Here is a 14,127-nt window from a genome sequence, read left to right on the forward strand (position 1 = left end):
CACGAATCAGGTGGGAAGACGTAGAACTTCAGATGACAGGAGCACGCTCGTCATGACAACGTGAGTAATGAAAACAAACACCACGTTTTGCGTTTACAAAACACGTGTTCAATGAAAATGTGTTGCGCTGAATATAATATGAACTACTGAATGTAGTCGACTGAATAGAGTCGTTTACAAAAGGTAATAAACTGTGGCTTCACGGTGTGGGCGTTTCCGCTGTTTACAACAGCACGTATTTTACATTGAGTTTCCAGAACATGTTAAATAAAGGCTGATTGAAATGCGGCATCAACCACAAGCCTCAATACTGTAATAGTAGCAAAAGAAATGTGATAGATAAGCTGACACATTTATTAAAGTATAAATGAGTTTCGTGTTTACGTTACGATGTATCTGTGTTTTTCTTTGGAACCGGACGAACGTCTTTATCCTAAAATAAAGTATTGTAAATCGAGCACAAACGTAAAGACATTTACACATATTTTGCTGCACTTTTTGATTGAAATGAACACACTTTGTCAGTTATCAAAATGTCGTTTCGAGAATGAGTGTTTACACGCTGTCAAACAACGTGATTGACAGCAAATCTGACCAATCAGCGTAGAAATGATCGCGCTTCCCTTCCCGGATTGGTTATTTTTCAGGATGTGGCATAGTTGAACAATAGCAACCCTGGGAGAAAAGTTAAAAAAGGGAGCGTGTCTAAGATTTTAGACATCTAATTTTTTTTATCTAAAATCTAAATGTATTTAATTATAAATTAACTTAAAAACTCATTCGAATTGATTTACACTGATAATATCCCTAACCCACACATGTTATTAATTACTAACCCTATATATATATATATATATATATATATATATATATATATATATATATATATATATATATATATAATTTGTGTGTGCTTCTTTGCTATGAATTTTTTTTAGTAAACCTAAACATTTTTTGTGTGGAATGATTTTTTCTACAGAATGAGGGATGTGTTTGGACCGTAGAGTCAACAGGCGCAAGGCTTTGGGACGTGTGGACTACATTTACTGGCGTGATGGACATCTGCTGCGGACAGGTAAGACCTCCCGCTCGTTTTTGTGTTTTGTGCTATCGGTTACCATCACTTCCTTTCTGGAGAGGTCACCTCTCTAGAAAGGAAGTGATGGTAACCGAAACGGGGAGAGAAGGGACGGGGACCCCTTTTTTATAGAGCTAATTTATTTTTTTAGTAAAAAGCAGCATAACCCCTGCTGTACATGGCCCCGTAGGTCAGGGGAGGAACGCTCCATCCTCCCCCTTCATTCACTCCGACACTCACACATATCGCAGTGATCTGGCTGGGATTGAACCAGCAACCTCTTAACCCTTGAGGCAATGCTCTACCACTGAGCCACAGTCACATACCTAGTGATAGGCTGGAGTTTATATTTGCCCAATTCACCTGTAGGTGGCCACAGAGTAAATGTGAGCAGAGCTGGGCTTTGAACCCAAGTCTTTACACAGCCTTGACCATGGAGGACATGTGTTCAGCCAGTAGCGCCACCATGGCACTCATGTGTGTTTCAGAAGTTTATGGGACTTTGTTGCACATAATGACACTAAATTATTGTAATAGCGAGGTTTGAACTCAGTGAGGTTTTCACTGAACCCATGATGCTATCCATCATTGTCACCACTGTAACAATGATGGGATTTGATCTCAGGGCTCCATGTTTACAGTTCAACACTTGTATCTGCTGAGCCACTGAATCTGTGCTGAAGCTCCATTTCAAGGCTTGTAGAGTATTATAGACAATCACATAACCATGACAAACAAAGCCAGAGACTGAGCAAAACGTCAATCACTTGATCATTTCTAGCACATTATCTAATGTATGTTCATATGTATGACACAGCAGTTTTTTAATGTTTCTTTGGTTTTTATTAATAGGAAAGGAGCACAGAAGCTTTTAGATTCTTTTCTTTGAACCAGTTCGATTCATTTAAAGCATTTACAGCAGTTCAATTCAATGAATCATTTAAATGGAGTCAATTCAATTGATTCATTGATGTTTGGACTGTGTTCTTATTGGCATTTACACCATTTTGACCAGCAGGTGTCGAGCAGTTTAATTTATTTGAAGTGTTCACAGTTCAGTTCTAATCAACGAATCATTTAAATTGATTCATTCAACATGTTTGGACTGTGTTCTTATTTGTAGTTACACCATTTCAACCTGTAGGTGTAGAGCAATTCAATTCATTTGAACAGTTCAAAGCAATTCAGTTCAATTCAATGAATCATTTAAATTGATTCAACTAAATCGATTCATTCAACATGTCTGGACTGAGTTCTTATTTGCATTTACAGTTTCAGCCTGTAAGTAAATCCAATTAATTACATTCTATTCAAATCAATTCAACTGAGGTGTTTAGAGCACTGCAGTTCAATTCAAAGAATCGTATAAATTGATTCACATAAAAGATGAAGCTGTCATTTAGTAACTTACAATATAAACATATCTGAAGCTAAATAAGCCACCATTATATGAATCATTTCAAATGTGTACATGTTGTTGTGCCTTCCAACAGACAGATGCAGTATCCCCGAGTTAGAGGAGATCATGATCACACACTTGAAGCTGAGGATCACCATCAAATGGTAAGCACATCTTGTTTTTTTGCAGATGATGTTTAAAACAAATGAACTTCAGTTTAGTCAAGTTTAACCAAACAAGGAAGAGCAGTGAGGACATGAAAAAACACATCCCTTCGACTGCAGATAAAACACTCTCCCTATGATTCAGTTCACCTGCAAATGTATATTTATGGATCCCTGTTGAGCACTACACATTTAGTCTCTTATTTAAAACATCTGGGGCCGTATTCACGAAACATCTTAAAGCTAAAACGAGCTGCTAACGCTCCAATTTAAAAGGAAAATATTTTAGTGTAAGTTTGTTCTGATTGTTGGTATCCTAAATATTTGCTATAAGAGTATTTCACAAAGGGTTTGAGCATTAAAACTAGCTCATAAATCTGTGAAATGTTAAGAGTAGTGAAGTCACTAAGAACAAAGTACACACTATCCTAAAATGGCTGTTTTCAGCAATCTGCCTTGGAGAGAAAACATTTTAGACAGAAACGTTTGACCACAATTAGCTTTGAACAAGTTGTCGCCTTAAATGAAGAGGAATTCACGTAAGGAAATAAATATGTTTTAAAATATATATACTTTCATTTATTTCAACTTATAATTTTATTAAACAATTTATACTATTTATTTATTAAACAGTCAAAAATAAAAAAACCTGACAAAAAATATATATTTTCAACAATAAATACAAATACTATAAATACAAATGTGGCCTTTTGATATATTGTTCAGAGAATATGTAGAAAAAAACATAAATAAAGTAATTTTAAAACATATTTGCCTAATTAATTTCTAAGAAAATACATTAACTTAAAACATTAGAAGTCTTTATTTAATGACTGTCAAATTAAGAGTAAGGAGTTCAATTCTTCACTCAGCCTGCATTTTAAAACCTTTATTTGAACATGGCTACATGATATTGTCCTCTGCAAAGTGTCTATCAACCCATTTCTGACAGAGACTCCTCACCTGCTTATCATCCAGTCACTGTGTGCATAGTTAATAAGCATGCTGACATCATCCATAGCAATGAGCTGAACCCGCCCTCATTCGTAGCTTAAACCTTTAAATCTGCAGCTTTGTGAATAAGTTGTAAAAGAAACTCTTAGCTTAAAACTTTTTCTGATGTTGAGAAGAAGATAAAAGATTCTGTGAATACGGGGCCTGATTCACAACCTGTTTTCAGGAACCTGTGTGTATTTGATAAGAGAGACATGTAAAATGTGGAGCTCTGTTGGTCCCCAGGACTGGAGTACTAAAACAGACATCAGTGTAGATCCATTCCAACAGAAGTCATCTAATAAGAAAAAAACAGGAGGTTATTTAACAAATATTGCATTCATTTAAGTGTGTTCAGTGAATAAAACAAACACATTTTCTCCTCAGTCTAAGAGAAAACGTTTAAATCTATAAATTCTGAGATCTTTTCATATTAATTTTAAGTTTAAAGCAACTCATTTTTGTATTTCTAATTCTTGTCTACTTCTGAGGGGAAAAATCTGAATTTTGTAAACTATAAATCATAATTACGATAAACAAAAGACTGAAAATATAGATTTTTACAGGTTTTAAATGTTTTTGTTTTATATTTAGCGAAAGAAAACAAGTTACCACATATACAATCCAAATTATCATTAGTTTTTAATAATAAAAGATCAGTACACATTGTTTGCTTGCGAAACTGTATTTCTGCAATAATTTTCCATGTGTACTCTGTGTATGAATTTCCCACCAGAATCAAGGTATTTTCACCATGATTTATTTTCTCCACACGGAATGAAAGCGCATCCAGCTTCGACAAACTAGTCAAAAAACTGGCTCTGCTAACTAGTGTTTGATATTAATGCAGGTTCACTTACTGTCCACCAGGCGGCGCTGAAACACAGATCTGATCTCATGCAATTTGTGCCTAAACCTAAATCTGTGGCTACAATGCTCTTTATATCAGTAACATAGACATGACAGCACGAAATCATGGTTCAACTGTAAACAATGATTATAATTATCATTACTAATAACTAAACAAAACATACATCGACTTAAAATGTGCACATCATCATAAAAGCCGTCTGAGTTTTGATTGTTTACACATCGAGTGCGTCTATTTGAGTTAAACACAGCTTATCTGTCTTACCCCATCAAAGATTATTCACCAAAACTGCTATAATACACTTGGATTTACACGTCTAGACCTGCCATAAATCACAGATTTGCTTTTTAAAATGTGTTTTATTCATTGATTTCTCAGCCCTCTTACCTGCGACTGAACACCACGAGCTCATGATCTGAACAACACTGATTCATTGTCCACAAGAGGGCGCTGACGACCACATCTTGACTAATTTGGCACTTGACATTGAGCTATTTATGAACCTACCTAATACATGCATTATATTGTCTGGGTGTCTACATTTTAAATTATATATATCTGGAGCTTAAATGACTTAAGTAAGTCTTTAAATTAACGAGGCTTTAACGCTGTAACTCGTCCAGTTAAGAACTCTAGTGCAGTTCTTCATCCGCTCCACCAGGCGGCGCACGCGACTTCCCGTTCAGTCTGACTCAGAGCTTCAGGATGTTGACAGTGTGACGTTTGTTTTGGTGCAGCAGCAGCAGCACGAGTGTACAGTTTTAAACACATAAACTAAAGATGACAGCTCAGTGAGAGTGTTTTAATGTCACTAAACATCATTTAATGCAGTCCGACAACTAAAATAACCGACACACGCTGAGATAAAGGACAGGAATGCAGTGAAAAGCGACTCACCTGTAAGTAACTGTACAGTATTTCTCCTGCTTTGCCTCATGAAGTCTTTATTTCTTGTACTTCAGTCGCAGTTAAGTTCAGGTTTAGCACTTATTGAAGTGTCTTTAGTAACATGTTTAAGCAGAGCTCTCCTGTTTGTTTAAACAGCTTTGTTTACATGCTGCTCTCTGTCACTGTCAGACATTTAAGAGCAAATGAGTTGGTAGTTGTTGTTTTATATGTAAAGGCTTTGAGTTAAACAGCCTCTTATTATAAAGTAGAACAAAACATAACATGTGTTCAGAAGCTCTGATGTTTTGCTGTGTTTCTAGAGCTTTCACAGTCAATATCTAGGCTGCAAATGTGTATAATTGTGAATGATTAATTGTAATATCTGTCAGAGTGTGATGTTTAGATCTGCTGTTTGACAGTGTGTTTATTTCTGTGTTTCCTGTAGAGAATGAGGGATGTGATTGGACCGTACAGTCAACAGAAGCAGAGCTCCGGGACGTTTGGACTACATTTACTGGCGTGATGGACATCTGCTGCGGACAGGTAAGACCTCCCGCTCGTTTTTGTGTTTTGTGCTATCGGTTACCATCACTTCCTTTCTGGAGGGTCAACCCCTCCAGAAAGGAAGTGATGGTAACCGAAACGGGGAGAGAAGGGACGGGGACCCCTTTTTTATAGAGCTAATTTATTTTTTTAGTAAAAAGTAGCATAACCCCTGCTGTACATGGCCCCGTAGGTCAGGGGAGGAACGCTCCATCCTCCCCCTTCGTTCACTCCGACACTCACACATATCGCAGTGATCTGGCTGGGATTGAACCAGCGACCTCTTAACCCTTGAGGCAATGCTCTACCACTGAGCCACAGTCACATACCTAGTGATATGCTGGAACGTATATTTGACCTGTTCACCTGTAGGTGAGGTAAAGAGCAAAAGTGAGCAGAGCTGGGCTTCGAACACAAGTTTTGCTGCTAGCATTAAACTTGTGCTCAGCCTGAAGTGTTTCTGATTGAAAGCCGAACGCTCTAACCACTGAGCCACAGAGCTTGTACAATGCATGAGGGTTGTAATCCGAGTTTTGTTGGATCCCGTGAGAGTTTTAACTGTGAAATTCAAGCATCAGTGGATTCAAACCCGGGTCTTCAAAATGTAAATCAAATGCTCTAACCACTGTACTATTGAGCTTGTGTTTTCCATGATGTTTGTAATTCCAGTTTTGTTGGATCCCCAAAGAATTTTAACAGTGAAATTCAAGTGAAACCCGCTGTGTGAGGGTTTTAATTTGAGTTTTGTTGTATCTCTATATAATTTTCCATAGTGAAATTCAAGCAGCCGTGGGATTCAAACCCGGGTCTCTAAAATGCAAATCGAATGCTCTAACCACTCATCCACAGAGCTGGTCCTCAATGTAAGTGTTGTAATTCGAGCTTTATTGGATCCCCAAAGAATTTTAACAGTGAAATTAAAGCCTGGCTCTTCAAAATAGGAGATCAAATGCTCTGACCACTGCGCTCACATGTTTAAGGACATTTTTCTCATGAATCCACTCAGAAAACAATGATTTAATGGTATGTAACAGCAAGATTCGAATCCTAGGCTCTTGAATGGAATCCTAATGCCCTAACCACTGAGCCATAGAGTTTGATTTTTAGTGGTGAAGATGAATCTGCTAAGAATCATTTGTTAAACAGGGCTTTGATGAGAGACTTGATGCATATGAGCACTAGTAATTCTCATACTTTAATTGTTCCTCTGCTTTTGACCCCCCTCACCAGGAGCAGCGGGAGGTGAACACCAAGGGAGCAATTAGGAGGAGTTAGGTGACTTGTTCAAGGGCACATTACTTTGAAGGAATGAGAATCAGGAATCGAACTAGGTACCATCCAACTTGAATAGTCCAAGTCCAACTCTCTGACCACTAGGCCACAGTTGCCCAGCCTATTTTAACCTCTGCTTATAACCCCCCATACCTGAAGTAGTGGGAAGTAAAGTCCAAGTCCAACTCACTGACCATTAGGCCACAACTACCCAACCCTTTTTTTACTTAGTTACCACATGCTTTAGATAACTGAATGCTGCTGTTTAATAATTACTTAGAAATGGACAGATATTGCATCAAATAGAAGGTGATGTTAAAACAAATGACCAAACCACAGTTTTAATGAAGTTCATTAAATACATGAAACTGGGTTATTTGAGTATTGACACAAAAATACAAACAATCATGATTCTTATGAAGAACTTTATTAATTATTCATGAAATACACAGAATCATTTGGATATTTAGATACTCTGTAGATGAACTGGAGTCCTGCAGATCTTGATTAGTTGCTTCAGGTGTTTTTAATTGGACTGAGGCTCATCAGGATCAGGAGCTACATTAGACACACAAACTTGATCTATCAACTGTTGTCCACATGAGGGAGCTGACACACATTAACAGCAGACACAGAGTATTGAACTTGACTAAACTGAAGCAAATGTTGTTCCAATCCAGGGTGCCCACATGTCCTGGAAAACCCGGAACATGTATAAACATGTTGTTTCCAAACAAGTTTCCAGACCTAGAAAACACAAGGAACATTAGAGAAAACATCAATTTTCCTGGAAAACTAATTGGCAGAGAAATGTATAAGTTTCTTTAAAGAGCAGTTTAAAGATGGTCTGATAACACATTAGCAATATCTGTCAATTTCTAAGTAATTATTGTGAGTTGGACTTAAACTACTCAAGTTGGATGGTAGCTGATTCGATTCCTGGTTCTGATTCCTTCAAAGTGAAGTGCCCTTGAGCATGGCACATAACTCCTAATTGCTCCCTTGGTAAGGGGGGTTATAAGCAGAGGTTAAAATAGGCTGGGCAGCTGTGGCCTAGTGGTCAGAGAGTTGGACTTGGACTATTCAAGTTGGATGGTACCTAGTTCGATTCCTGATTCTCATTCCTTCAAAGTAATGTGCCCTTGAACAAGTCACTTAACTCCTAATTGCTCCCTTGGTGCTCACCTCCCACTGCTCCAGGTGAGGGGGGTTAAAAGCAGAGGAACAATTAAATTATGGGAATTACTAGTGCTCATATGAATCAAATCTCTCATCAAAGCCCTGTTTAACAAATGATTCTTAGCAGATTCATCTTCACTACCATAAACCAAACTCTATGGCTCAGTGGTTAGGGCATTAGGATTCCACTCAAGAGCCCAGAGTTCAAATCTTGCTGTTACATACCTCATAGTTTTCATGAGAAAAATGTCCTTAAACATGTCAGCACAGTGGTCAGAGCATTTGATTTCCCATTTTGAAGACCCAGGTGTGGTTGAGTGGTTAGAGCATTCGATTTGCATATTGGAGACCTGGGTTTGAATCCCATGGCTGCTTGAATTTCACTATGAAAAATTATATAGAGATACAACAAAACTCAAATTAAAACCCTCACACAGCGGGTTTCGCTTGAATTTCACTGTTAAAATTCTTTGAGGATCCAACAAAACTAGAATTACAAACATCATGGAAAACACAAGCTCAATAGTACAGTGGTTAGAGCATTTGATTTACATTTTGAAGACCCGGGTTTGAATCCACTGTTGCTTGAATTTCACTTTAAAAATTATTAAGGGATCCAACAAGAACCACATTTTAACCCACACAGACTGCACAAGCTCTATAGTTCAGCGGTTAGCACACTAAGTTGACATTTTGAAGACCGGGGTTTGAATCCCACTGATGCTTGAATTTCACTGTTAAAACTCTCACGGGATCCAACAAACCTCGGATTACAACCCTCATACATTGTACAAGCTCTGTGGCTCAGTGGTTAGAGCGTTCGGCTTTCAATCAGAAACACGTCAGGCTGAGCACATGTTTAATGCTAGCAGCAAAACTTGTGTTCGAAGCCCAGCTCTGCTCACTTTTGCTCTTTACCTCACCTACAGGTGAACAGGTCAAATATACGTTTCAGCATATCATTAGGTATGTGACTGTGGCTCAGTGGTAGAGCATTGCCTCAAGGGTTAAGAGGTCGCTGGTTCAATCCCAGCCAGATCACTGCGATATGTGTGAGTGTTGGAGTGAATGAAGGGGGAGGATGGAGCGTTCCTCCCCTGACCTACGGGGCCATGTACAGCAGGGGTTATGCTACTTTTTACTAAAAAAATAAATTAGCTCTATAAAAAAGGGGTCCCCGTCCCTTCTCTCCCCGTTTCGGTTACCATCACTTCCTTTCTGGAGGGGTTGACCCTCCAGAAAGGAAGTGATGGTAACCGATAGCACAAAACACAAAAATGAGCGGGAGGTCTTACCTGTCCGCAGCAGATGTCCATCACGCCAGTAAATGTAGTCCAAACGCCCCAAAGGCTTGCGCCTGTTGACTGTACGGTCCAAACACATCCCTCATTCTGTAGAGAAACCACACAAAAAATGTTTAGGCTTACTAAAAAAATTCAGAGAGCAAAGAAGCACACACAAATATTTGTATTATAGGGTTTTATATATATATATATATATATATATATATATATATATATATATATATATATATATATATATATATATATATATATATATATATATATATATATATAGGGTTAGTAATCAAAACAAATGTGGGTTAGGGATTTTATCAGGATAAATCAATTTGAATGAGTTTTTAAGTTAATTTATAATTAAATACATTTTGATTTTAGATAAAAAATTAGATGTCTAAAATCTCAGACACGCCCCCTTTTTTAACTTTTCTCCCAGGGTTGCTATTGGTCAACTATGCCACATCCTGAAAAATAACCAATCCGGGAAGGGAAGCGCGATCATTTCTACGCTGATTGGTCAGATTTGCTGTCAATCACGTTGTTTGACAGCGTGTAAACACTCATTCTCGAAACGACATTTTGATAACTGACAAAGTGTGTTCATTTCAATCAAAAAGTGCAGTAAAATATGTGTAATTGTCTTTACGTTTGTGCTCGATTTACAATACTTTATTTTAGGATAAAGACGTTCGTCCGGTTCCAAAGAAAAACACAGATACATCGTAACGTAAACACGAAACTCATTTATACTTTAATAAATGTGTCAGCTTATCTATCACATTTCTTTTGCTACTATTACAGTATTGAGGCTTGTGGTCGATGCCGCATTTCAATCAGCCTTTATTTAACATGTTCTGGAAACTCAATGTAAAATACGTGCTGTTGTAAACAGCGGAAACGCCCACACCGTGAAGCCACAGTTTATTACCTTTTGTAAACGACTCTATTCAGTCGACTACATTCAGTAGTTCATATTATATTCAGCGCAACACATTTTCATTGAACACGTGTTTTGTAAACGCAAAACGTGGTGTTTGTTTTCATTACTCACGTTGTCATGACGAGCGTGCTGCTGTCTTCTAAAGTTCTACGTCTTCCCACCTGATTCGTGTTGATTCAAGCTGAACATTGCTATTGCCGCCTAGTGGAGTGGAAGAAAAACTGCAGTTTCTACAGGAAGAGATTTCCTCCATTATTGACTATATTCCAAAACGACATACATGTTGACATTTTTATACTTGATGAAATGTCAATATTAAAATGTTAATAAACGTTGTGTATTAGGCAGGTAAGAAATATATGAACATCAGCTCCCTCTTGTGGAAAATAAGTGTATCAACATATTCGTGTTCAGCCAGAGGAGAGAATAAAAACTAAAATATGATTCTGCCAAGATCTCGACCAGAATAACATGGATTAATTTTTGATAGATCATCCAAATCATCTTGCTTTGACGAAATCAGATAATAGAAATCTGATCTGATGTTTACAACTTTATATATCATGGAGTTCTTGGTATAAAATGTGTTAAACACTGACATACAATCTTTACACAGTTCTTAAAGCACGTACTCTTACCTGTTCACCTTCCTCCAATATTTCAGGTGCAAAATCTATTATATTTTGTTCCTAAATTCCGAGTGAACCGTCTTAAGGGCAATCAGTACACTATTTTCCCAAAGGCCAACATGATGGTGTAGATTTTCATCATTCAACCGAACTGAAAATGATGTCCAGGTGCAGGATAATTAAGCATGCATGTGTCAAATAATCACAACCACAAAGAAAACTAAAGCAGATGGAAATAATCCACAACCTTAACACTTCTTTATTTATTTTATTTCCATTTTTTCCCTTAAATTGTGCTTTAAGCAGGGCAGATATTTCAATCATTGCATGTTGGACATTTATTAATGCCTGTAATACAACAGAATTTAGAAACTGCTAGTAAACAAGTTTTAAAAATGACATATTCACACTCATCCAAAGCAAACACACCCATGAAAAACATGCACACATGTCTGTCTAGACCTCTGTCTAGTGTTAGCATGTAAATGTCCCATCACTGTAACATGGAGTTCACATTCCTCTTGTGTTCATAAAGAGAGCTGCACTGACTGCTTGGTTGGAGAGGTGATTTCAGCTGTCCTGCAGGAGGTCAAATGTTCCACTGGAAATCACTTGATGCTTGTCTTCTTCCTTTAACTAAAGACACATCACATCAATTTTAATGCACTTTTAAAGATTTTTACATCTATAATTCTGAGAAATAAAATAAAACGACCCTTTACTGTAAAATTTGTGGATATATAAAAAGTACATTTAGTTTAGTTTGAAGCTTTATTAATCCTCAATTCATTTTGACATGGCGGTGCTTCACATATAACAATGACACGCTTAACACAATAACATCAAGTACACAAACAAAAAACTGAAAGAAAAAAATAATGATAAAAAACTCAACGACAATAATAATTTATATAAAACAATCATTTAAATAATGAATAATAATAAATAATAATCCATTCTTTTTTTCTAATTTCTGCTTTAAGCAGGGCAGTCTACATAATTAGAGATTGTAGGTGCTTTGTGTTTTAGATAATTAAGCATGTGTCAAATAATTACAACCCTGAAAAACAATGAACAGAATCCACAACCTTAACACTGTTTTTCATTATTTTTTATATAATTTGTGCTTTAAACAGAAGAGTTCATTAAAACTGTTAAAAATTAAAATCAAATCAAAAGAAAAGGTAAGGTTGAGGTAAAAACTAAATAAATTAACCTCAAAATAAGTGTAAAGATTAGAGAATGCTCTGTATAGGTTGTTTTTAGGTATGGGTTATTACAAAGAATGTGTCTGCAACCTTATAAGAAGAAGCATGTTGGACATTTAATAATGATCTTAATACAACAGAATTTAGAGGTATAAGTTAACCCTTTAACTGCCCCGCCAAGAAAAAAAATGGATTGCATTTCTCAACTCCTAATGTGGCTAGTTTTGTTTTTTCAACACATCCCATAATTTCTACAATATCAGCCTCCACCAAATGCTTGATATGTCGGTTTATGGTAAAAGTACCAGAATTAATACACCATGAACAATCTGAAAATAGCACTTGCTGCTATTGCACTCCTGATTGGACCTTCTTTAGTGGCAGGAGCAGCATCGTATACAGGATTACTGATGTTTGGACTGGATTCTGATGGGATGACATCTTCCCCTTCATCCTTCTAACATCATAATAAAGAATAATTATATATTAGCAAATCAAATATGTGTGCATATATATGATGGCTATCAGCTCAATGATATATAAGCATGAACACAAAGACCTTAAAATAGTGGAACTGAAATGGCTTTGTTTTATGTTTGTAGAAATTGTATCCCACGAATCCAGCCACTACGATAAGGATGATGAGCCCCAGGACGCCGATGCCCATCCCAGCCTGATGAGCCGGGTGGAAGGATGGAGGTGGAGGTGGAGGCGCTTTCAGTGGGCCCTGCAGAACGTGGATCACCCCGTTGGATGCAAAAATGTTGGAGTCTATGACATACCGGTCATTGATGTATCCTGAGGAGGTCTGAGAAGATTGAGACAAGCAGTGTTTGTCAATGTGAGTCAAATGTGTTGACATAATGGAAGCGATTTGCAGATATTCTCACCATTTTTTGAGGGTTTTGGAGGTCAGGCACACCGGTGATGGTCAGACTGGAGCCCAGTCGTGTTCGGACATGAGTGACATTAATAAGGGCCTGCAGTATTAAAGCCCTCCCATCCAGTAGATGGTGCTCTATGTCTCTGCCACTTAAAGTCTGGTCAACACATAAGACAAATAATTTTAATTCAAAAAATATGCAAGAAAAAATTGTTCACAGTTGTGACCGGTGGGATTAAATGGGTTAAGACTTTATTCTAGTAAACCTTTAAATCTGCAGCTTTGTGAATAAGTTGTAAAAGAAACTCTTAGCTTAAAACTTTTTCTGATGTTGAGGAGAAGATAAAAGATTCTGTGAATACGGGGCCTGATTCACAACCTGTTTTCAGGAACCTGTGTGTATTTGATAAGAGAGACGTGTAAAATGTGGAGATCTGTTGGTCCCCAGGACTGGAGTACTAAAACAGACATCAGTGTAGATCCATTCCAACAGAAGTCATCTAATAAGAAAAAAACAGGAGGTTATTTAACAAATATTGCATTCATTTGTGTGTGTTCAGTGAATAAAACAAACACATTTTCTCCTCAGTCTAAGAGAAAACGTTTAAATCTATAAATTCTGAGATCTTTTCATATTCATTTTAAGTTTAAAGCAACTCATTTTTGTATTTCTAATTCTTGTCTACTTCTGAGGGGGAAAAAATCTGAATTTTGTAAACTATAAATCATAATTACGATAAACAAAAGACTGAAAATATTGATTTTTACAGGTTTTAATT

The 14,127-nt window shown here is 37.0% G+C and overlaps 1 protein-coding gene and 3 long non-coding RNA genes across 6 annotated transcripts in view; 1 reads left to right on the plus strand and 3 right to left on the minus strand.

Moving 5' to 3' along the window:
* The window catches only part of LOC130223169 (uncharacterized), a 15,964-nt gene continuing 1,837 nt past the window's right edge, over positions 1–14,127 (plus strand). Inside the window, exons 1-4 of one of the 2 annotated variants that reach the window (XR_008836604.1) lie at positions 1–60; positions 980–1,075; positions 2,572–2,641; positions 13,068–13,936. This is a non-coding gene — a long non-coding RNA (uncharacterized LOC130223169). Of the gene's footprint in view, positions 61–979; positions 1,076–2,571; positions 2,642–13,067; positions 13,937–14,127 lie in introns of those variants that run through there. The other variant, XR_008836603.1, reaches the window with a different exon arrangement.
* Positions 3,446–4,945, minus strand: LOC130223176 (uncharacterized). The gene is made up of 2 exons (XR_008836612.1): positions 4,893–4,945; positions 3,446–3,932 (listed from the first exon to the last, which is right to left on the minus strand). It is a non-coding gene; the product is annotated as an uncharacterized LOC130223176 (long non-coding RNA).
* LOC130223171 (uncharacterized) lies at positions 7,614–10,919 on the minus strand. The gene is made up of 3 exons (XR_008836605.1): positions 10,740–10,919; positions 9,683–9,778; positions 7,614–7,955 (listed from the first exon to the last, which is right to left on the minus strand). It is a non-coding gene; the product is annotated as an uncharacterized LOC130223171 (long non-coding RNA).
* The window catches only part of LOC130223165 (stabilin-2-like), a 26,897-nt gene continuing 24,263 nt past the window's right edge, over positions 11,494–14,127 (minus strand). For both annotated transcript variants that reach the window (XM_056455884.1, XM_056455885.1), the window contains exons 4-7: positions 13,356–13,505; positions 13,025–13,273; positions 12,812–12,922; positions 11,494–11,893 (exon numbers count right to left, since the gene is read on the minus strand). In XM_056455884.1, coding sequence (XP_056311859.1) covers positions 11,828–11,893; positions 12,812–12,922; positions 13,025–13,273; positions 13,356–13,505 — 576 coding nt within the window. In that variant the 3' untranslated portion in view covers positions 11,494–11,827. The remainder of the gene's footprint in view (positions 11,894–12,811; positions 12,923–13,024; positions 13,274–13,355; positions 13,506–14,127) is intronic.

This window comes from Danio aesculapii, chromosome 4, assembly GCF_903798145.1.
Source record: "Danio aesculapii chromosome 4, fDanAes4.1, whole genome shotgun sequence".
Lineage (NCBI taxonomy): Eukaryota > Metazoa > Chordata > Actinopteri > Cypriniformes > Danionidae > Danio > Danio aesculapii.